Raw genomic sequence first — 26,519 nt, forward strand, 5'->3', positions numbered from 1 at the left:
CCGTTTGAACACTTGATACATTAATAAGAGTTTTCACAGTTTATAACATTTTATCTTAATTTGTAAATAGACGTACTTACTTGCCTTCTTGTTGGTTAAATGTAAATATTTCTGAAACAGTTGAGTTTTGAGATAAGGTGTGTTATACAAAACTTGCTTGGAATTTCGCCTATATTTCATAAATGCAATAAAAAATATAGCATTCCATTTAAAAAAATGACCGATGACGTCATATCTTTTTTTTGTTCCACCGTGTATACAAAAATTTATGTAAAATAATGCGCAACTTAAAATAAAAATCGACGGGTCCGAGCGTTTTCTCAAAAAATCATGTCTCTAATTTTTATCGAATTTATGCGGAACTTTAGGCGGTCACTGTATATGAATGCAGTTGCAAAACGTTTTGCGCGGTTCTGCGCGCCTGATCTGGACGCACCTTTAGATTACTATAGCTGTCAAATGTCAAAAATAACCAGCTGGAAAATGTCAAAGGATGAAGGAATAATATCAAAGGATAAAGGAATTAGGCAACAGGCAGGAGGTCCTCTTGTTACTGTTTTATTGTTTTTGTAGGGCAATTATTGCAATTTTGCTTCTTGGGATCGGAACGGGAGAAAAGGGAAGTTTTGAGTTTTCTTTCATGCAGAATGAGAGTTCGGTCCGTGGACCGGATCCGGCGGAAATTATCATTCATCCTATATAGAATAGAACCTAAGTCATTTGGCATCATTCACACATTTTGGGGTACAAGGAAGCGGAATCGAATTTGGTAATAGGAAGGTGTAAACAATCTAACATTTTAGAAAAGTGCGGTTAGAATTTTGGGCGAGTGCACGCGGGGAACAGAATCACATAGATAACATAGATTATCCTTCATTCTATATGGAATAGAATATTTTACCATGAAGTCTGTAGACAGAAATTTCATACTTAGCTGAAAAAATCATATTTAGTTGACTCAGAAGTAGAGGTCACCCAAACCTAAATCAAAGAAGAAAGAAAATTTTGAAGAAAAAATGGGTCAAAATGGAATTGTGCAGCCTTTGTTAACTGATTTATATCAAATAACTATGGCATATGCATACTGGAAGTCAGGAAAAAATGAAACAAATGCTGTCTTTGACTTATTCTTCCGGAAAAATCCTTTTAATGGGGAATTTACTATTTTTGCAGGTAGGTATTATAAATACATCTCTTTAAAAATGAATAAATCAGTACAGTGTATAAAAAGTTTCACTGGTAGAGAAAGTTTCTTGGTGAGATCTTCATTATATAAAACTAAAAACATTTAAGCACTAAAATAGTAAAAATACTTATCACAAGTATAAATGCAAATTCTTTAAATCTAACTGTAGGCAATTCCCTTTAAATTTACTGGTAGTGCATTAAAATATTTACTCAATCAATATCCTGGACTACTGGCTTGACTGGAATAGTCTTGGGGTTGATTTTATTATACTTAAGTATTTTCATTCAAAATGACAAATGTTTGAGGCTTGTTTTCTGTTGTTAATATTAAACTAAAAAAGAGCTAAAAAGGTTAACCAAGGGATTGAAAATTTCTTCCAAAAACTTAGATGCTTACATTATATTAAAAAATTCTACAGATATTTTTTTTTGTTAAATCTCACTTAAAGGCTGAGATTCTTAACCTTAATATAGGTACAGATATAGATGGTTTTGAAAATATGTGGCTAAAAATTAATATAAACAGGGTCTCTATTACTGCTGGGGTCATATATCGTACTATGAATAATATTGGGGCTTGTGCAAATGCACTCGACAATATTCTACCAGAAATAATATTAACCTCCGACTATGTAACGGTTCTAGGGGATTTAAATATAAATTTTTTTAACAGCAATAATCCAATATCCGACATATTTGATGTTTTTGGTTTCACTCAGACCATTGATGAGGCTACAAGGGTCACTGATAGAGTATCAACATTACTAGATCCTATATTTTTTAGTGATGCAGATGCTGTTATGGATGTTGGCACCATCTCTGCTATCGGGATAAGTGACCATAAGTTGGCATTTTGTAATATACGCTTACCAAATCTTAAAAGAGTCCAGAAAATAATATAATTCCGCAGTTACAAACATTTTAATGAAAACCTTTTTAATACAGAGCTTTTACAAATACCCTGGGATAACATATATTATTTTCCAAATATAGATGACAAAGTACAATTTCTGACACAGAACCTAATAAAATTATTTGACAAACATGTACCAATAAAGACCGTCCGCGTTAATAAACCCCCAGCACCTTGGCTTACACCAGCTCTAGAGGCCATATTAAAGGAACATGATAAGGCTAACTTAAAATATAAAAAATCAAAGTCATTAGCTGATTTTGAAGCTTATAAGCGGGCTCGAAACTTTGCACTTGCTTCTATTCGAAGGGAAAAAAAGGGCTATTTAAGTTTTTTGGAACAACAAAAAAATAGTAAGTTACTCTGGAAAAATCTTAAAAATATGAATGTAAATGTAAGCTCAAATACTTCTAATAGTGAATTTCCACTTGACTCTGTTAATCCTGATAGTGCAAATGACTACTTTTTGAGTGTATTTAAAAAATCAAATAAATGTGACCAAAAAATACATTTCTATAACACAAATAAACTTAAGAACAACTTGCACTTTCAATTTAATATGATAGATTCCAGTTCAGTGAAAAAAAATATTTATTCCATTAAGTCCAATGCTTCTGGTCATGACAATTTGACACTTTTTATGATAAAGCCTAGCCTTCCTGCTATTCTACCTCATTTGACACATATTGTTAATTCTTGCCTAGAAGCTGGGTATTTTCCAGAGGACTGGAAAAAGTCCATAATTCTCCCTGTTCCTAAGACCAGAAAAGTAACTGCTGTGAATGAACTTCGTCCCATAAGCCTGTTGCCTGTCCTATCTAAAATTCTTGAAAGAACTGTTCACACACAAGTATTAAATTACCTAAATCTTAATAATTTGCTCCCAGTTCATCAGTCAGGCTTTAGGTCTGGACATAGTACTACTACTGCTCTTCTGAACTTAACTGACAACATAATAAGGGCATTAGACAAAAATATTGCGGTTGTCCTAGTCTCCCTGGACTACTCTAAAGCTTTTGATCTGATAGACCATGATTTACTGTGTGCTAAACTAAAATATCTGGGCTTTGACGAATGCTCTGTCTCCTTTTTCAGGTGCTACCTGACAGATAGACAACAGCGCGTACAAATTGGTAACAAGTTTTCTTCTGCTGAGACTGTGATATCTGGTGTACCACAAGGATCTATAATTGGACCACTTTTGTTTCTAATATACATTTTTGACATTTTCCAGGTAATCAAAAATTCAGATTCACAGTCATATGCAGATGATAAACAGGTTTTGCATTATTTTGACCCCAATAAACCAGCAGAAGCTGAAGCATCTCTCAATGACGATCTAAAATCCATCAATGATTACTCAAGAGAACATAACTTAAAGATAAATCCTGAAAAAACAGAGGTACTTCTCTTTTGTTCAGAAAAGTGAAGAAAACTGCTAGAAGGTAGGTTGCACCTGAAACTGGGCGACACAACTTTGGGATTTTCTAAAAATGCGAAGAACTTAGGGCTTATCATTGATACTGATTTAAGGTTCAGAGATCATGTGAATAAGTTACTTCAAAAAAGTTATGTAAAAATGAAAGTTCTCTATGCCAACAGATTTATCTTAGACTTTAATATTAGGAAAAAACGCTGTGAATCTCTGGTTTTGCCAATTTTTTATTATTGTAATATAGTGTACTACCCCTGTTTAGATTTAGTGACAAAAAATAGATTGCAAGCTGTGCAAAATAACTGTTGTCGCTTCATATTTGGTCTGAGGAGATATGATCATGTCTCAGCAGAATTTAAACAATTAAATTGGTTAAATATGTCGGGTGTAGTAAAGCATCATTTTGCTACTTTTCTAATGAGGTTGTTAATATCAAATATTCCTGTATATTTGAGGGAAAAGTTAGTATTTCGAACATTTATTCATAACCATGAACTTCGTTATGGAAATCACTTTACTATGCCACAACATCATTCAGCACTCTTTCAAAGAGGTTTTGCCTATAATGCAGTATCTTTATATAACTCCTTAGATCCCTATTTAAGAGATATTAGTTTAAACGGCTTTAGGTCTCAGTTTAAAACTTATTTGTTAAATTTACAAAATACTTAGTGTCATTATGAATTATGTTTACTTTTCACTTCTTTTTTGATTTAGAATAGGGATGGTTAAGTGTAAGAGTAGCCTAAGGCTAAACTTCGCCATTTGTATTCTTTAACCTTAATCTTATATGTATATACCTATAAAACATTTAAATCTGTGTAATGTATATGCATGATTAATAAAAGACGATTTATTATTATTATTATTATTATTATTATTATTATTATTATATTGTACCATCTATGACAAAACAATTCAGGCAGCTTAGCAAATATTTTATAATAAACAACTCTGTTTCAAATAGGCAAAGAGAAATTTGGAAAGTTGTCATTGATTTTAGGGGCCTTAGGTCTAGTCATCATTGTTTTTCAAGTTAAGGGCTGTTAATATAAACACATTCTACTATTCAATAAGTAAAAAATTAGTATATAGTATTACAGAAACTACTCAATTTGCTCACTGGGTGGCAATTCTGTGTCAGACAGTTTTTACTTTAGGCCTGTGGGTTTTGAGGAGCTCAAGGAAGAATAAGCAAATAAATAATAAGAGATCTTCTGGTTGTAGTATGTCAGTTAAGGTGTTTCTTAGCATACAATACTTTCATTAGTAGTGATAATTTTCCAGCTTTTCTAAAGAAAGCCTCAGTTGTTCTTATCTTTAAGGGAGGAAACAGAGAAACACCAACTGATTACAGACCAATTTCTTTTTTGCCTTCAGTTACTAAGCTTATGAAATGCTAAATATTACAGTTTCTCAAGAAGCATAATTTTCTTAATTCTTTGAAATTTGGCTTTTAAAACAGTAGAGGACAAATGATGCTGTTTTGTGGGTACTTCAATTTGATGCTAATTATGTCTTAACTATATTCCCTTTACTGCCTCCTCATGATTTGGATGTTCTTACCTTCCTTAAATCTTCTTTTTAATGGAGTTTTTATTTAAAACAAATATTATCATCTTAGGAAATTTTAAGATGAAGTCTTTTACATTTTTATGAAATACAGTAAAAGTTTTTTTATTCGCGGGGAATATGTTCCGTAAATATGCCACGAATATGGAATGGCAATTTTATGGGATTATAGGGGATACATTCCTAGGTGACAAAATAACAAACAAGTACATACATACATATATAAAAAATTAATTTAATTGAAGTTTTTGACTATATTGATTAATTATTACCTTCAGGCTTCGGAATTATTTATTAATAATTATTAATTAACCTTCGGGCTTAAAGAAATTTGTAATTTTTTCTTGCTTGGCATTTTTTAAAAGCTCCTTCAATTCATACTGATATTCAGCAGTGGCATTAGCAATTTGCCTCTTAAAAATAAGACTTCGTTCCATAGATGGATCAATTTTCATAAAAAAATCACAAAGTTCATTTGCCAATCTCTTAGATTTTTTGAATTAAATGTAACGTTTCCAGTGCTTGTTGAAGGCTCTTCTTCAATAGGCTGCGAATTTAACATTTCCTCCAAGTCTGTTTTAGTCAAATCTTCATCTTGTGATTCAAGCAATGTCTGAATGTCACTTGATTCTATATGTTCGAACCCATCTCGTCCTATTTCATTCCCAATTTCGACTATGTTTGCAGTCAAAGTTTGAATTTGCACAGATTCTTCATCATTTTCTGTAGTCAGAGTGGCCTGTGTCAAAGGAACCAATATGGCAGCGATATCATTTAACAATATACTTTGGGTATAGTTGTAATAAGGTCAATTTTAATTTTTTATTAGTCCATTTGACGATGCATTTACAAAGGATATTCCGTTCAATACCTATTTGAATCCTTTTTATCAATATATATGCACCAACGTACTGATTCGATCCGCGAATAAAGACATCTTTAGCCGGGAATATAGGAATTGGGTTGCATTTTTTTAATCCGCATTATTTGCGGAAAATGCGAATGAAGAAATCGCGAATAAAGAGCTTTTACTGTATTTAATCCTAGGCAATATAACAATATAGTCAATTGAAAACATCTTGTCGAACTTGCATTGTCTTATTTATTTAATGTAACACGACGTTTCGGTTGGTAAGTATCTCCAACCGTTATCAAGTGTAAACTGACAGCAAACTACTATTCTATAGGCTTATATACTAGATGTGTGCAGCGATGTGGAAGGGGAGGAAAGGGAAGAATGGATATCCAAAGAAGCTAATAAGTAGGACCATCCAAAGGACGCGTCCAAATCAAATCAGAGACGAGGCCACCACGACAACCAGACTTCTACCCATACCTTACATTAGGGGTACATCGGAACAAATCCGACGCATTGCCAGCAAGTACAATATTAGAACTGCCTTTAGATCTAGCACCACTATCAGAAGCGTGGTATCAAAGACCAAACCAGATGGCATGGTGGATACCAAAAATTGCGTCTACCGGATCCCATGTGAGTGCGGTGACTCATACATAGGTGAAACGAAGCGCCCCCTAGAAATCAGAGCGAAGGAACATCGCAGCTGGACCCAAAGAGGAGAGGTTTCCAAATCCGGGATAGCAGAGCACGCGTGGCATAATGGACACAATATCCATTGGTCAGAAGCCAAGATTCTGCACAAGGAACAGCACTGGCGGAAGAGGAAGTTCGTAGAGGCAGTTTTCATTTCACAGAATCAGGGGCCAGCCAAGCGTCGATGTGCCCAGCATCTGGAAGCCTCTACTCTCAGGACAGTGTAGGATCTAGAGAGAGGCGTGTCCTCCCCCCCCCCAACTCTTTTCACGGATGACTTTCCCTTCCACATCGCTGCACACATCTAGTATATAAGCCTATAGAATAGTAGTTTGCTGTCAGTTTACACTTGATAACGGTTAGAGATACTTACCAACCGAAACGTCGTGTTACATTAAATAAATAAGACAATGCAAGTTCGACAAGATGTTTTCACTGTACCATTGTCTACCACCTTCAAAAACACATAGTCAATTGACTTTTTAGATCTGGTGTTTAGTAACATCAACATTGATATCATAAGGCATTATTTCTTATTATATCCTCAACTGCTAGAGCTACATTTCTCTAGATGAGGATACACATTATAGATGCTAAAACTGCCCACAAGACTCCTCGTCCAGTGGCTAAAAAAACTGATCTAAAATTACTTTTTTTTCCAACTTCAAGGTACCAAATGCAAAGTATCAAGGTCCACAGCAAATGGCTTTTTTCACAGCTTTTACCTTTTTTCAGTGCTTTTACCACCCCAGAACAATTACTCTTATGATATTCTCACCATGAGCAAGTTTTTAAAGAATAACCCTACTGCTGTTTCTGGATGGCATTCTTAGTTTTGTTGTAAAGGATTGTGTTTCCTGACAGGTGGAAGGTTGCTAGGATATGTCCGGTTCTTAAGAAGGGAGATTCCAGCTTAATTAAAACATTAGCAACCTATTTTAATTCTTTGTAATTTTTCTAAATTTCTTGAAACCATGAATTTGTTCTCAAGTTTCAGTTGATCAATGTAGATCCTTCTCTGGCAGATGTTATGTAACTAATCTTTGTTCTTTTCTCATGGTTTTATCTTGAGTTTGCAAAGTTCGAAATGAAAATAGTTGACCATTTTCAGAAGCTAGTATTATTTGACTTTTTTTACCAAATTGATCATTACAAAAACTCGCTAATCTTTTTGGATGTTCGCACATTCTGGTAAAATTCCTGCACTTTTTTGCTCCTATTGATATAAGATAAGATTTATTACATGAAACAAACAACAGTCGTCAAAAAACATGCATAAAACTATAATACTAAAATATCTCCTATGCTAAGAACATTACAATTTAAAATTTCCTCAACAGTACAACATGTTTTTTCTATTAAATAGTTTTTAACAATTTTCTTAAAACTATTTATTGCCAAGTGCTTTATGTTCAGTGGCATTTTATTGAAGGAAACAGGTGTAAAGTGCAGAGCAGCATTCCAGGATCGTCCCAGTCTCAAAAAGGCAACTCTGAGATCCTCCCGGGCACTTTGTTTTATAGAGTAACCCAATTCAAATTCATAATATTTTTTATTTAAAAAAAATTGTAAGTAAACATACATACATGTAGTTACAATTGGGCAATAAGCGTCAAACAAAAAAAAAAGTACATTACTGTTTACAGCCTGTTAAGCATAGAATAAACTTACGCAACTACCGTACTACCTAAAATTAAATTACGTTAAAATAGAAATAAAATATTGCATTAAAAACAATGATTAAACCATAAGAGTAAGTGGTTCCTCTTTCCGCTGCTGTCAGTCTATTCATTGGTACTATCAGGCCTATACACCTCGTTGGAAAGTTGTGCTGAGATTCAAATTTCTGAAATTTTTCATGGCTTTTGAAGAAAAATAATAATATAGTATATACATACATATAGACCCACTAAAGTAAGAAATCCCAAGCCCCTAAAAATGCCTCTGCATGAATGGCGTTTTCACAAATTGAGCATGGTATGTACTGCTCTTTTTTGTGCTATAAAGGCCTTATCCACATCCATACTGTTACCCCAGAAAATAATCCCATATCTGAGCACCGAAAAAATGCTCCCATAGTTGACAGTTTTTAGATGTTCTAAATGTTCTAAATTTATATATCTGGCCATGATTCTTAAGGAGTTGCATGCCTTATTAACTCTACCACAAACAGTCACTACATGCTCAGTTCAATCTAAGTTCTAATCCACATGAATACCCAGAAAGTACTTGACAGCATTATCCAACAAAACCTCCTGAGGCGTCTCCCTACCTTTCTGTTTTGAACTAAAACACACAAAGTTAGTCTTTTTATTAAAACAAGTCTATTCTTTGTAAACCAGTCTTGAGCTGTTCTTAAATGATCTGGAGATATGTGGAGAAGATCAGAAAGTGTTGGTGTCTGACTTCTCAGTGTAAACCCTAATTTTTCTGTTTGATTCTGGTTAAGAGTAGTTTATTACAAATAAACCAAGTCTAAGCCCTCTGTGCATCCCCAGATCGCTGCAGAGCAGCATCTACAGTCTCTGTAAAAACTGAAAAGGTAATGTCTTCTACAAAAAGGGTACAATTTGAGAATTGATCTATTAGAGTGATTTAGATAGATAAGGAATAGAATTGGCCCAAAATGGATCCCTGGGACACTCTAATTTTCATTTTCCTTTTATTAGGCAACACTCTACCATCCTTCACCGCCTAGCATCACTATGGCTTTATTACCATGTAGGCTTCATCACTATGGCTTTCGGGGGGTTACATCTTTCTGGTTTTCTTCCTATCTATAAGATCGACAATAATGAGTATTTGTGGAGCCGGGATGCTCTGATTTCCATCTTATCTCCCTGGGACTTGCTCCGGGATCTGCTCTGGGGCCTATACTTTTTCTCCTGTACATAAATGGTCTTACCAATCTTGATGTTCAGGAAAAATTACTCTATTTGCATATGATACGATACTTCTCTGGCATAATGCCTATACAGATTCTTGGCGGACTACAATGGCAGCTGATCTTCAGGTCATAAATCTTTGGTTTGAGTTCAACTTGCTGTTACTAAATCCTCAAAAAACAAATATATCTGCTTTAAGTGTGTTCTTGACCATGTGCCTATTTCTAAATTACTAGTACAGCAGTCTGATATAAAGTTTTTGGGCATAGTTATGGACAGGGAGCCCAAATTTGTGGATCATATACTGGGCGTTTGCAGAAAACTTTCTGCAGGGTGTTATATTTGCAGAAAACTATCTCCAAGGGACTCTGTCGTTCACTCTTTGTCAAATTGACATTATGCGCCATAGTAATAAATTAAATCTTCCAATTCCCTCAAGCACTTTAATTCATAAATCAACTCTTTACGAGGGAATTAAAATCTTTAATCATTCTGACTTAAAGGGGGCTACATCTATTAAGCTTTAACCTGAAGATATTCTTGACTGGCAAAATTTATTATTTATTGGGCAAGTACTATGCTGACTCTTTTTAATACCGAAGTTTACATCTTCAAGTTTTAGTCCTAATTTTATCATAAATGGCCTCCCTCCTGTATATACTTATAATAAGCATATTTTGATTTGATTGGATTTGGCATCTCTCTGCAAGATATGATTTTAGCAATTTTATGCTACTCTCTTGGAATGTTATGCTAGGAAATTATAAAATGTTTTATAGTTAATAAATAGTTTTATAGTTAATTATTTTAATAATTTTAATAATAGTTTTATAGTTAATAAATGTTTTATAGTTAACATTTTAAGCATAACATTCATAACATTCATTTAATACCAACTATAGAATTTCGGATGGTATCGTCATAGAAAACACACAATTTTACAAAAATGCAATGTTATATTTGTTCATAATAACGATAGTCGCACTGCCTTATGCTTACTTTTGGTACATTACATATGTACAAACATTGCGCGCATGTTGGTTTTGCATGCTAATCTGATTTGTACTAATGTTCTTCGTAAATACTCATAGTTCAGCAATTCTTTTAATTTCTTAACAGTTTGTTAAGAGACAAAGAAATAAACTAAAAGGTATATATACAGGTACAAGGAAGTCAATTTAAAATATTTGTTAAAAGTAAATATTGTAACGCGATATATTTAAAAAAAAATAACTTAAATATTATTATTAAAAAAAATATTTTACTTACAGGTTTAGATGAATGCCTCAAGTTTGTAGAAAAATTCTGTTATTCAGATAGTGACATAGAATACATCAAGCAGATATTACCACCACATATTGAAGATCAATTCTACGATTATTTAAAATGTTTGACGGCAAAAGATATAAAGCTGTATGCAGTTAGAGAAGGTAAGCGGAATAAGTTGTCTTTCTCCAAATAATACAATTAAATATTTGTAGGTACCGTCGTTTTCCCCAGAATACCTCTAATAAGAATAGAGGGTCCTCTGATCGTAGCTCAACTGCTGGAAACCACCTTACTCACTCTAATAAACTATGCTAGTCTTATGGCAACTAATGCAGCTAGATACCGGATGGCTGCCGGAAAATTAAAACTTTTTGAATTTGGATTGAGGAGGGCGCAGGGGCCAGACGGTGGTTTGTCTGCGTCAAAATATGCCTACATCGGAGGTTTTGATGGAACCAGTAACGTTTTAGCAGGGAAACTTTTTGACATTCCTGTCAAAGGTAAGCCGCAAGCAAATCTATGACAGATGAGAAAATATATTTAGGTTTTCATTTAGATATATATTTACCTCAATACGTTAAAACACTAAAATAAATTAAAGTATTGTAGGTTATAAATTTTTCATTGATTTTATAGACAAGGCAACCTGGGTTCCACCAATACCCTCTTTAGAAAGGCCAGAGCGCTCACATTAATTTTGGCGTGACGTCATCATATGTAGGCCTAACAAATTAGACAACATAGTAGCTGCCCGACGCGTGACAGTCGGCTACAGGTTGTTTATCTTCCCGCTTTTACTGCCGGTTCCGTTCGCGTTTTTTCACTTTTACATATTGAAGTTTATAATACTGAATATGCCGTACAAGTTTTGTGCACCGGGATGTTGGGGAAATTATTTTAGAAACGGGCTTACAGTTCATGTGTTTAGTTTTCCAAAGGAGAGTGATTTGCAAAACATATTGTTGCGAGCAATTCCGCGAAACGATTAAGTGCCTGGTAAATACTCTAAATTGTGTGAATTTTATTTTCCTAAACGTAATATAATTTGAAATATTTCTGAGCAGGATCCCAAAACAGGTAAAAATTATTTTAGTCAATTTAAAAAAACCCGATTAAAGAAAAATTCTTTTCCAAATCGTGCCGATTATTTTTCGAAAAATTTAGTTGTGCGGAAAAGTAATGAAGATAAATAGGAACTCCTGGTCCTGTAATAACTTAATCAATTGTTATAAAAAATTATTTCAAATTAGAGACGTATTTATATGGCCAGTCTATTTCTGTTTCATAATTATGATACCAAATTTAAATTCACTATTTAAAACTAGCAGTTTGTATAAATTAGGAAATACGGTAAATACAATTGATAATAAGATGATGTCATCTCCCTTAAGTTTTAACAATGAACCTTTAAGTTACCTACCAACTAGTAGCAATGAAATATATGAATCATTAACCAAGCCAAATTACAAAGGTGGTAACCAAACTGATTCCGACAAAACTAAAAACATAATAAATTTTGTTTTTAACCTATGCTCAGAATATTTTTCCGTATTTCCGGATTATTTTTTTTGATGAAAATCATATTGACCCCTGTTCGGATTATTAAGGAGGCAATACTGTACAAACTGCAGTAAATAACAATACTATTACATCCTCTGCAGTGGCATTTATGCTAACTAGCCCACGTTCAAATTTTAAAGAAGGTATATATGTCCTGTGTCCAGAATAAATTCGAAAATGTAATATCAGTTTATTAAAACGATAATAGAAAATTTAGAGGAAATTGGTTACCTAGTATTTTGTACAGTTAGTGATAATGCAGTAAATAGTAAGGCAATAAGTAATATTTCATCCTTTAATAAACTCAGGATGCTTTACCCACATCCTATTGATCCAGAAAGAACCCTATTTTATCTTTTTGACACAGTTCATTTATTGAAATGTATTTTTAATAATTAGCTTAATTCAAAACCTGATCAAACATTTTGTTATCCTGATTTTGAGACAGGTCAAGAAAAATGTGCTGCTTTTTCCCATCATGAAAAGACTGCATGAATTGGAACAAGTGAATGGCTATTCACTTAGCTTATATCCATCATCTATAAAAAGACAAAAAGTTAAATTAGCACTTAAAATTTTTAATCCTTTTGTAATCGAGGCTCTGAAGAGCTTTGTTAGCAATATGTCTTTTTCACAAGATACAGTAGATGTTATTGTCATTATATGGACATGATGGAAAATTGTAAAAGTAAAAATTCCCCTTAAGGGAAAATCTTTACTAGATAAGTACCAAGAACCTTTTACCAAAATAATATTAGAAGCATATTTAAGAAAAAACTAGTACTCATTGTAAAAAATATTCAACAAATACAATAAGGGGTTTTTGTTTTGAAATTTTGTTTTGCCAAAAAAAAAATGGAATGGGGTGCGACTAAGGGGTCAGTTCAAGTTCTGGCAGCCTTGTTTAAACCAGAAACCCTTAAATATCATTCAGAAAATTCACATACTATAATCATTTTGCGTTAAAACTTTTGTTCATTTATATACACCGCTCAATGCCTAGGACCAAATATGATGACGTTACGCGTTAAGCGCTCCGTCCCTATTATAGGAGGTATTGGTTCAACCCTAGAATAATCATAATATAAATTTAAATTTAAAACTTATGATCTCATTCTAGGTACGCACGCTCATTCCTATATAACCTCTTTTGGAAACTTCGAAGAGGTTACAAACAAAATGCTAGTACCGGCAGGTTGTTCCGGTTGTCCCCGAAATTTCCTCGAACTGGCTATCGAATACCGTTCGAAGCTAACCTTAGTTTTTAACGTTCTACTATCCGAAGTTAGTGACGGAGAGTTGGCTGCTTTTGTTTCTTTTGCGACGGCTTTACCAAATAACTTTATGGCGTTGGTAGATACGTATGATGTGAAAAAAAGTGGGTTGATAAATTTTTGCGCCACTGCTTTAGCTTTAGATCGGCTAGGGTATCGTGCGCTGGGAGTTAGACTAGATAGGTATGTATTTACAAGAAACATTTATATTGTTATTAAACATTCATTGAGATTATGTTTCATATTCATTTTTATATTGTATTTGTTTTTCATTTATTACTTAAATTATCCTTTTAATGTCAAGGAGAGAAATAAAAGACTATTTTTTGCTATTAATATTTATTGGTACAAGAAAATGTTTCTAGATTTTTTGTTAAATTTTTTTCTTATTTTAGGAAAAGAAAATTATTTATTATATAATTATATTATAATAAATAATGTATAATAATATAATTATTTATTATATAATGTGATATATAAAATAAAATAATAAATGTGAATGTCTGTCCGGAATGTCAGTAAATATAGATATGTTTACTGTAAATATATATAAATATATATATATAGAACAGATTATGAAGTTGAACTATCAAAATAGGAGTTGCTGGGAGTTTCGAACCAGCATCTTATGGGCCTAATTTTGATTTATTTTATAAATAACTAAGAGAGTTAGTTATAATTAGCTTATGTGTAAATATTATGAGATGCATTTCCCAAACATTTGAAATCTCATTTCTTAGAAATTTCTTGATACTATGTGATTTTAAAACGGCTTTCCTTTATTTCAGTGGTGATCTCGCTTATCTATCCTGCGTGGCAAGAGACTATTTCCAAAAGGTAGCACAAGAATACAACATTCCATACTTTGGAGCTCTGACTATTATGGCATCTAATGACATCAACGAAGAAACCATATTGAGCTTAAATGAACAAGGGCATTGTATAGACTCATTTGGCATTGGAACTCATTTGGTAACTAATTTTTTATTAAAGCACAATCGTTGTTCTGAACAGTTAATTCAAAATATAGAACTAATTACCACAATTATGTGAAGAGTTCAGTCGGTTAGTTTAACTGAATTAAATTTCGTAGGTTACCTGTCAAAAACAACCTGCTTTAGGTTGTGTGTACAAAATGGTGGAGCTAAATGAACAACCTAGGATAAAATTAAGTCAAGATGTTCATAAGGTAACAATTCCTGGAAAGAAAGACGCGTATAGATTATATGGCGAAGCTGGATATGCACTTATTGATTTATTGCAGCGAAGCTCGGAACTACCCCCTAAGGAGGGTAGCAAAGTGCTATGCAGGTAATATCAACTTGGTGCAAATATTTTAACAGCGTATTTTTAAAGTTAAAATAAGACTTTTTGTTTCTACAAACATACATCTTAAAATGCACCCCCTCAGAGCTACAGCCCGCGCAACTTGATTGATTTTTTAGAATCGTGGCTACAGTTATGGGTCAAATCTTCTGAAAACTTGCATGTTCCCATTTTTTTGGGTGTTCTTTTTATTTTCTGTCATAAAAATGATGTAAATCCAATTTTATGGGATGATTTAGGGGAGCTTATCTTTCTGATAGCCCATATCTTATATAATGTGGAAGAGTTGAGAAGTTAAGTGTGGCTGAATATAGACAACGTAAAATTATTTAACTACTTAATAACAATAAAAAAATTAGATGTATACGAAAGTTTAGCAATATTCAAAAACCAAAAAAACATTCTTAACAGGGATGAAGGTCCAATCCCTTATAGTCAATTATATAGTTTAGTTAATGTTTAAAATTTGTTCGGCGATGATTTATTGCTGTATTAATTACATCTTTAGCATATAAGGTACTTATAAGTAGTTTTAGAGTTTTGGTTAGTGGTAAAACTGTCGTAATTTGAGTGTTACACCAAAGGTTTTAACCATAGGAATGTAAGCATAGAATTTCGTAAAACAATTTTATACCCTATCGTTGCTTATATACCAGCTTATGATGGATTTCGAACAACTAAAATAGTTTCAACGACCAAGTCGAGCTTTGTTTAACTTAATTAATTCAATTCTAATTTAGAAAACAATTGGTTAGACAGAAGAATAGCGCGGCTGGTTTGCTTAGAATTTTTAAATTAACTTTCCCCTATAGAGTAAATGTTACGTTAATCTGCATTGTAAAATTGTTTCATATACATATATGTTGCCTTCAGACCTTTTCAATATTATTTTGATTTAAATTAGGGTATTTGTGTTTATACAGTGGTGGCCAACTAATTAGAAACAGTGTGAATAAATTAATAATAATAAATCTTTTGTAAATAAAATTGTTTATTCTTAAATTTCTCGCCCATTGTCGTAACTAACATTTACATTTAATATTACCATAAATTTAGTGGATTTGTCTTCACATATATACTTTTAAAAAAAAAGTTAATTTTTTATACAAATATTGAATTGGACAACTAATTAGAAACCAAAGAATTATCAATTTAAAAAAACAAAATAAGAACTCTAAACCCTAAATAAATCAATATTTTGTAGCAAATCCCTTATTTTCAATGACAGCTCTACATCTCCTGGGCATTGACTCCACCAGATGTTGACATCTCGCTAGTGGTATCAATTTCAAGGTTTTTAATATTTTTATGTTCTAAAAGTTTTTTCAGGTCTCTCCAAAGATTCTCAATGGGATTGAGATCCGGACTACATGAGGGCCAATCAAGTACATCAACATGGTTATCGTCAAACCATTTTTTTTACAGACTTAGCCGTGTGCTTGGGATCATTGTCTTGTTGCAAAACCCAAGACACCGGCAAAGTTTCATCAGCAAATGGCAACATGTGGTTCTCCATAATATCTTTATATTTTTCTTGGTCAAGAATACCGTCAATTTTCACTGATGGACCAACACCACGCCACGAAAAACATCCCCATAATTTTATATTTCCACCTCCATGTTTGACTGTGCTGGTTGTATACTTTGGATTATTTTCCGCACCCCTTATTTTATTGTTTGATTTATTTATTTATTTTTTGGTATTTTATTGTTTGATTTATTTATTGATGAACTAACAAAAAAAATTAAATACTGTGAATGTGTTCTCTAGGAGGATGATTTACAAGTTTTCATAAATATTAATGAATTTGATGATTGCTTAAAATTGCAACACGATTTCGATATAATTTCTGATGGTGTTCGGCCAACGGATTGAGCTTAAATGTAGAAAAATGCAAAATTTTGACAGTTTCCAAAAAGAAATATCGCATTAATAACAATATCTTGGGTAGAGTTAATGAAATTAAAGATCTGGCTGTGTATATTGATATTGGTCTTAGATTTGATTACCATGTAAATTATATTAGGAATAAAACTATGAAGCTATTGGGTTTTATTAATACAACTTTAAAGGATTTTAATGACATTCAATGTTTTAGAGCTCTTATTGCTCCCACGTGCGATCTATATTAGAATATGCTAGTCCAGTTTGGTCACCTCAATATAATATATACATTGAATTATTGGACAAAATTCAAAGAAAATTCTTTAGACTTGTTGCTTGTAAACTTGGCATATTTATAGAAGTCATTGATTACAATTATATGGAAAATCTCTTAAACCTAAATTCTTTGAAAGCTCGGCGTGTAATACTTGATCTGTCCACTATATATAAAATTGTTAATAATGTATTTAATTTTTTTAAATTGTTAGACAGTATCATTCTTAAGTCCCTCAAAAATTCGTGATCCAAAATTGTTCTCTCTAGTTAAATACCACGGAACAAATTATGGTATGAATAGTCCATTAACTAGACTATGTAGACTAGCCACTGTAAAGATATTGACTTTTTTGTACATCTTTCAGAATATTTCATAACTCACCTTGCCAAATACCTTTATCATAGTACTATAGTTTAAATATTTTATTTTCTGTTTATATACTCTTTTCTTTTTTTTTATATGTACCAAAATTGTGAAACGGAAATTGGGAAACCGTTAATAAACTATTATTATTATATAAAAGAACCTAAAGCTGTAATATTTCTTTTTTTTTAGGCACCCATTTGAAGAATCCAAACGAGCGTTTGTAACACCATCCAAAGTTGAAAAATTATTAGTGCTACAGTTTGATCAGGGGAGAATTTGTCACGCATCAGAAAACCTTCAAGAAGTACGCGAGACTGTTGAAAAATCTTTGAAGATCCTTCGACCTGATATCAAAAGAAACTTAAATCCTACACCATACAAAGTATCGGTGAGCGATGATCTTTATCATTTCTTACATACTTTGTGGCTTGCAAATGCTCCGATAGGAGAACTCTCTTAAGAATGCTTAAACCTATTTCAACTTTTTATTATGTGCGCGGAGTAAAAAATTCTAAGGTCAAAACAAAGCGATTTATTATGATATAATATGAAACTGTCGGTTTACTAAGTTGACCAGATTTTTTTGGAGTTTTTTTTAAGACAAAAATTGTATGTCTTGCTGTACTAAAATAATATTAAGACAACTTAAAACACGACCACTTTGACGTATCCTATCCATTTTAGTATAAACAGTATAAAAAAGAGCACTTTTTAGTATGTTCATTTTACTTTAGTATGTGATCTTAACTACTATTTTAATATATATATTTTACATTTTCTATAAATTACATCAGCTGATTTATTCAGAATAACTTTTTAAAGTTGGCTGTCTATAGTTGTAGTTTTATAATAATATATAATATACAATATATATAAGTTGCAGACATTTTCAATACAAGGGGAGATTATAAGAAATTATCAAATACCTTATATTGATAATATTTACAAAGTAGGATATTTTCTTTTTTATGATATTATTTCTGGCCAGTATGATACACTATTTTTTCCTTCTTCAAATATTTTTAGTTACATCGGTATATAAATTGCTTTGGTTCATGATATTAGTATTTATAGCCTATGAAATAGCTATAGCCTCTTTTGGAATACATAAGTTCAGACAGTATTTTATTAAATTTATTGCATAATACAAAAATAACTCAGTCGTCTGTATAGATTTTTTACTTGAATTAATTCCCAGCATATCTTTCAAAGAACCCGACAAAAATGCTACAAGTCTTAGTTTTAACCCATTAACTCCCGGTTATTTTTTTTTTGTGAGAAAATTATTTTTAATAAGTTTTTTTCAATACTTCAAACAAACTTTGCTGTGACCATATGGTGCTACGCGGTTTGACTATGATTTATATATATGACTTTGAAACAATACAAACAATATTCAGTCATTTAATTTAAAGTAAAGATGAATACTGTTATTGTAACTCGACTTCATATGGAATATACATAAAAACACCCACGTTGCATTTTTTGCACACTCTTCTACCCACTAGGAAACAACCCCCAGTGGCATAACATCGCGGTTTGTCTTGTCGAACTCGAATAACCGAATGATACTTTTTGATTTTCTTCTAAATTCGAGTTGCGGTAAATATGGTTTACCACCACTTTGTACCCCTTATACCAATGCGGTATCTATTCTCGTCCATTAGGTTGCCACCAGCTGTGTTTTCCAAAATGTCGGATCATAGATTCGTCATAATATAGATACTGTTCGGGCTCAAAGGAATATAACAGAATGTTCTCTGATCTTAACCGTTAGTAGATGTATTTTCCACATTTTATCCGGTTTGTTATTATCAGTGAAGGAAATAAACCGTAAAATTATAAAAAACGGTCTCTGCGCGTAGACATCTAAACCAGTGAAGTCCCAGGCTAAAACCTTATCCTTGGTAAATTGGTTTACCCACTAATAATAAGAATTCCAATATAGCATTTCATTATTTCTACGGATAATTTATGGTCGACACGTTTTTAAATAAAAAATACCTGGACGTTTTCTCGATAATCATACGTATGTTGTCGTCATCGAAGAACAATTGTAATAATTCCACGAGAGTTAAATTCTGATATGGCTTAAAGTCATATGTTGGAAAAATTTGCCCACTTGCTTGACTCTTTTGCTCTGACATTTTATGATGGCTGAGAAGACCTATGTTTTGGTGAAGCATGACTCAAGACTTTGCGACGAATCATCAGAATTCTACTCACCAACTTTCATGTTATCCAGGAGTTCTATTTCGGCTTGAGCTCTAGATTGTCTGCCAGACAATTTGTTGATAAGTCCACTACGTTCTTTATCCCATCGTGGAATCTACGTGTGTCACAATGTCCGTATCGAGTGGTTCAATAAATATTTCGTCTTATAATAAGCTATATCTAGGGCATTTTGAAATGAGAAACTCTTCCTATAACAAAAAAAACCATTTTGACAAAAAATCGATAGTATAACTGCCCAGCGTTACCATACGGTAACAGGCTGATATACCCGTCTGTAGCTCACATGACATAACTCATGTTTTGATGGAAAATAATACAATATTTGATATCTCTTCTAATAAGCTAATGAAGATAGAAACGATTCTGTAGAAAAAGTATACATAAACCAGACATCAACCACCAGCAAACAATTTGTTATAAGGCTTTGTCAAATCTGACGTACAGCCGAATACAAGAAATGTTTTTTTTTTCGTTTTATCAATTTCACAACCATACATTCAAAGTAAGACACGTTAACATTACTTTTTATCTAAATTTTTATTTAATATAACGATGAAGTTATATTAAATATTTATATCTATTTTTCCGTCGATTGAATAATTCATACTAGTTTTCAAATATCGACTGTCACTGATTTATTCACACTTTTCCTCACGTCAGTGACAATATTCATTTTACTGGTGCCCGTTACCTGAACCGAAAATTTGCTAATTTTGCAATTACATTTAATTGAATAATTCAAGATTCACTTATTAAAATTTTTTGAAACTTTGCGCAAGGGTTTGCTAGATTGGTCTCTTCAAAAAGTTATCTTACATTTTTTCTGTAAAATGTACAGGGAATACAATAATTGACCCCCTTAAAATTTACATGGGATTTCCTATGTTCCGCTCGGCAACGCACCACCGGATATAATTATAAGTGTGTTTTTTTAGAGGCGAAGAATTTTAAATTGAAACTAAACACAAACTATTTTATTTATATTAATGATTTTGCTTTTATATTTAAGATAATTTTTTGGCATTAACATTTAAATATGATTTCGGGCATGTGACTCCTACGACTGGCGCGTACATGATGTAATCTATAGGTCCAATTTTCACACACTCTTTCCAGTACTGCGTCGTATGTTGGCTTCCAAGTGCTCAAGTGTTTCGGGTTTATTAGCGTAAACATGCGACTTAACATAGCCCCAAAGAAAATAATCTAATGGCGTCAAGGTGCACGAACGAGATGGCCAGTTTAGAGATGCATTTCTTGAAATTATTTGTTGCTCGAATATCTCTTGCAGTAAATTAATTGTTTGGCGCGCGTATGGTGGCACCGTCCTGCTGAAACTACATTTTTGTAATGACCATCAGCATTTCTGAAGACATAAGAACCAATGATTCCACCAGTCCATAAAGCGCACCAAACAGTGAGTTTTTCTGGATGCAAAGGTGTTTCGACAATAAATATAAAGTTCTCGTGGATTCTCATCGCCCCAAATTTAGCAATTCTCCTTGTTTTCTTAGCCTAATCTCTAGTCTTAAGTGTGCTTCATCACTGAACAATTTTCATATGAAATCGTGGATCAACAGCAATCTTTCCTTCCACCCATTCAGCTAATGTACCGCTTAAAAAGATAATCTTGAGGTTTCAACTCCTGGACAAGTTGAATTTTATATGCTCACAACCCGAGATCTTTGCGCAAAATTTTCCATAAAGTGGACACAAGTCCACTTGTTGAGAACGGCGACGAATTATTACATTTGAATCACTATTAACACTATGTTGCACAGCACCTATCGCTTCTTGCGTGCACACTGTACGGCGTCTTACAGAATGCGTATTGTTGATTAGATTAATATTGCGAAATCGATCAACAATTTCTCAAATTAAACCAAACGTTGCTCCGGGATGAGTCTATTCATGTTGAATTGCCAAACTAACCTCAAAACAACCCAGAAATGTAAGATTGGCTGTGACAAAAAACAGTGTAGCCAAATGAAAGTTCTCCGCCTCTAAAAAAAACACCTTTTACTTACGCAAAGTTTGGCTCCCTAATGAATTACAGACACCGGTGTTTGTTTGGTCCGAACGAATAAACAGGTTGAACTATTTTTAAGTGGCTGATAGCGGCATCTCTTCAACTGGTCTGAAAATAGAGCTGCAGCATCCGAAAGAGAACTTATGACCAGTGCTGTGAATTCGTGTTCCGAAGGATCAGCAGCTTGAAAGAAGACTTGTGTAATAAGACAACGCTTTGTATGCCAGTGTAATCTTTAATTAAAACCTTCTAAGCGCTTTCGGTTTGTTAGACCATCTTCAGAGCAGCTCTGTGACAACAAACAAAAAGATTATGGAGTGACCTAACATAAACATATTTGAAAATGAAACATGGCTAAAATCAGAACAGCACTTCGATCTCCTTTATTTTAAGTTTCTAAGACAGTACAGAGGAGAGGGATATGGAGGCCTAGCAATCGCCATTAAAAGCAACATTCTCTTCACAACTTCATTAATTAGCCATATAGACCAATCCAACAACCTGTAAGCTCAAGCCATTAAAATACAAGCTTTGCACACAACAACTGCCTATGCCTCACATAAGATTTGAATTGAAAAATTTAAGGTCTATTTTTTTAATGCAAACTTATGGCAGCAATATATTTATGGGAGATCTAAATGGCGATGATCAAGAATGGGAAAGCAAGACCAACATTTCTAATCGAGAATAATTAGCTGCAATCTTAAATTCGATGATAAAATCGACTTTCAACTTCTCATGAACGATGGTTCATCTACAAGACTACACTTACCAAATGAAAATGTAAACACCATAGATCTAACAAAGAACAACCAAGAAGACAATTTCAACAAGCAAATTAAAATTCATATTACGATGAGGTAAACACAAAGATGGCAAATGTAAGACAGAATGCCGCATACAATGATCTAATCGAGACAACCCAGGAAGCAGCAGAGAACCATATTATCAAGAAAAATACCAAATTCTTTAATTGAAAATATAAACTTTAGCTATTTATCTTCCTATAAAATTATGGAAAAAAATGAAGGTCCTCAAATATAATATTGAAGAGTACCGTTTTAGCAACCCAATACATGCAAAAATCGAGAAGAAAAAAAACGTGCCAATTACCAATGATCTTGTCAGGCAAAGGTAACTTACATGTTTGTGTTACAATCCTACATTGCCTTATTCCTTAATATTTTGAAATCACATCCTTATAAGTTAACATTGAGTAACCTGTCTGACATGAAATACCCAAATAGTATGACCTAAGGTGTATAAGCCAAAAGTACACCAAATGCACAGCACTTAATCGAAGTAAAAAATCGGTGTTCGTTATGAACTTTTTACTCAAACTTGAACGATTTTCGAGCCAGATAAACCAGAGCATTATCTAATGCCTGGCAAATGCAATTATTACGTTCAGGTACACATATCAAATTGTATTTCATGATTTAATTTTATGAAAAATACACTAATTTTAGAGTTAATTAGGCTAATACTCACCTTATGAGAGGCTAATACTCACTTTTATGAGTAAATGTATTTTTTACAAAAATACATTTACTCATAAAACAACACATATTTTTCGAAACATTGTTTAAAAAAGTGTATTAGTCTTTATAAATATCTAAAATCAAGAAATATTTGTTGTTGCTTTGTTCTAGCCATACAGTTGTTCGAGCTTCACAAATAAATTGATTCGTTTTAATAATTTATAATGTATGTACCCTTTTATGAAAGTACAATTTTCTGTATTAATAAGGGCTTTGATTTCACTGGGCTCACATACATCTTTAAATAGTTTAATATTTAAATTTCAATTTTGTATCAGTATTATTTACTTCGTCTGCACATGACTATCCTGTTATACGGATTGAAATTTACTTCCGTTAACAGAAATAGTGGACATTTTCGAGGTTCCAAATCAGCTTTAGTGTAAAAGATTATCCAAGTCAGAGGAATATTAAAACTGACTCTTTTTTTTTACCTGCGTCCTTATAGTAATTATTTTATTATTTTTGGTATTAATATTTTATTTCTGATATCAAAAAAATATAATAGAGACATATTTTTGCTAAAAGCACCTAACACCTTTATTTAGAAAAAAACATCTTCCTAAAGGTACGTGGTTTTGAAGCTCTAAGGTACTTACTATCTTACTATTGGCAAATGTAAATTTAGATCCGATTTATCCTGTATATAATATGTCTGAGCCAATATAAAGCATTTAGTAGAAAGCGAATAACTTTTTTTAAATTTTTTTTTATTTGTTAAAAAGATTAAGTCGGTCATAAATCGAGGATATCGCTATTATCTGGGACTGCGAATCTAAATAGACATTTATTATGAAAGTGGTCAGAAGAAAGTAAAAGAAAAATTTCGTTCATCGCTTATGTTATATTCAACAGTCAAGAAAGACACATCTTTTACTAGTAATTTCTTTTGGCAACTTATGTAATATATCGCTTTTTCTTGTATTGTTTGTATGTATTTCTTATATATGACTGACTATATTTGTTTCGATAGTCGAAATACATTATTCGTAAATAAATATGGCAGCTATTATACTTTTTTTCATGTTGATAAGCACAATACTTTCAAAGAATTTATTGTTATTTTGTTGACCTCTTTAGATTTATGACGGTACTTGTATTATGTATATTTAATAAGAGTAGGTATTATTTATTATGAATTATTTGTATATTTTGATTGTTATTTAAAATCTTTGTATATATGTGTATTTTATGGTATATAAACTTTTTAGTGTAGAACCATTGTATTAAGACATTTAAATCGATGTAAGGTATTTAAATCCATCCAGAATTTTAGCATGAAAAATGTTTCGTTTCCTATATTCTGATGACCACAGTATCAGGGTTAAATAATATACAGGGTGGCTATTCAAAAACGAAAGTCAATTTTGGGCTTTTCAGGTCATTTATAAAAAAAGGTTGGACCCGTCAATTTTTGAAAGCGTTTACTTTGGTTACAAATATTTCCCTAAATATTTAATTTAACCCTGATATGGTGATTCTAAGTCAAGAGTGTTAAAAGTTTTTAAAATATTTTCTGGAAAGGATTAAATACATGTTGAATAATATATTTTGGCACAAAGAAATAATGTTTCCATAAGTTTTTTTGTAATTTATTTTGCGGTCACTATATTATACACCTAAGGACATAGGAATTTCAACATTGTACTCCCTTCTCCAATTTCACAATACTCTTTTAAGTCCGCAAATTTTAAAGCACCAAATAGCATACGCCTCGGAGTTACAACACAAGTACAAACTATTTTATAACGGTAGGTCTAACTCGTCTGCCGTTAAGCACTCCCCACTACCAATACTATAGAATTTCCTATGTCCGGTCTTTAAATTTTCATACCTGTATAAATTAGTTGATAAGATTAATTTTTATTTATTGGCATATTGGTTATATTTTTTGCTTATTAGACTAGTAGATCTGTTTACTCTTTATATCAATTCTTAAACGAACGTTTTTTGTTTTGAAGTTTAGGTTGTTCCATGGTTTTAGACTATTTATATGCATTTACTTGTTTTTGTATAAATTGTTATGTTATGGTGGTTTGAGATAAAGAAATATACAATGCACAATTTGTGAAATATGTTTTTTTTTAATGTTATTTTGTTGCACCTCAGATACACCAGGGGAGTGACGGTTTGCGGTCAAATCATAGGTAGATAGTTTCATCATCAATCATAGTTTCTAGTAGACCTCCTTTAGCATTTCGCCAAGACCAATTAACTGCCCAAGGACACACTAACGTTTAATTAATATTAAGTTTTGTTTGCTATACCGAACCTTCAAGGCCTAGATATTGTTACACTCTAACGAGATAATGCTCAGCCCCACATTGTAGCTCTTAGATTACAATGCCTTCAAAATGCCAAGATCAATATTTTTCCATGACCTGCGCGTTCATTTGATCTTTCGCCTATCGAACATGTCTTGAAAGTTCCTCCAATGAACTTATAACAGCTGCGTGATGCTATACAGGTTGCCCGGGATAATATACCTTAGGATTGCCTGGATCACCTTATCAGAAACTGCCTAGGTGTTCTATAAAATAGAATCATTTAAAAGAACGATAGACCGAATTTGTTTAAAAAAAAGAGTCAACATTTTTGAATAAAAATTTAGTCGTTAAAATTATATATCTTCACCTTTAAATGCTTTTAATAACCAATATTACGAGATTTCATATTTATTTGCCTATTGTCCTAGATATGCATATAACATCGAAGTTATTACGTTGTTCATAATCGTTAATAACCTTAGTGATATTGACCTGTTATAAAATATCAGGTTTTGGTCTATAGAGTGATTCACGTTTCACATGAAAAACGAAATATAAACTAAACAGCATTTGTTCAGAATAGAAGATTCGTTCTGCGAGAAAGACGATCCGCATCAGATTCTTTTCGAGCAAATAAGACAGCCAGCTTTTTTATTTATGGCACTTCGCTGCGTCCCAGAATTTTTTGTAGATTTGTGGCCTCTCAGTTTTATTACATAAGATTCACATAAGAAGAATATAAGAATACACTGGCACAAAAGAGCGAACCCTATAGTACTCGAGCATGAGTAGCGCCAGTACTACGAAGGTGTCTGTGGATCATTTTCTTAAAATTCTGCAAGTTGTAATGTTCCAGAAAGACGTACTTTGGGAGTTAATTCTGCAGACTTGCACTTTATAAAAGGGAGTCCCGAGATAGGGACGCTCTACGCGTGTGTACATGTA

At 32.6% G+C, this 26,519-nt stretch overlaps 1 protein-coding gene across 1 annotated transcript; it reads left to right on the plus strand.

The window, feature by feature from the left end:
• The first annotated feature begins 519 nt into the window (after positions 1-519).
• On the plus strand, positions 520-25,380 carry LOC126748320 (nicotinate phosphoribosyltransferase-like). Its single transcript, XM_050457468.1, has 8 exons — positions 520-744; positions 804-1,173; positions 10,817-10,975; positions 11,027-11,314; positions 13,495-13,831; positions 14,437-14,620; positions 14,742-14,959; positions 17,692-25,380. The coding sequence occupies exons 2-8, from the start codon at positions 1,017-1,019 to the stop codon at positions 17,960-17,962; spliced, it is 1,614 nt and encodes a 537-aa protein (XP_050313425.1). The 5' UTR covers positions 520-744; positions 804-1,016; the 3' UTR covers positions 17,963-25,380.
• The last annotated feature ends 1,139 nt before the right edge of the window (positions 25,381-26,519 follow it).

Source organism: Anthonomus grandis, chromosome 22, assembly GCF_022605725.1.
Source record: "Anthonomus grandis grandis chromosome 22, icAntGran1.3, whole genome shotgun sequence".
In the NCBI taxonomy this organism is placed as follows: Eukaryota; Metazoa; Arthropoda; class Insecta; order Coleoptera; family Curculionidae; genus Anthonomus; species Anthonomus grandis.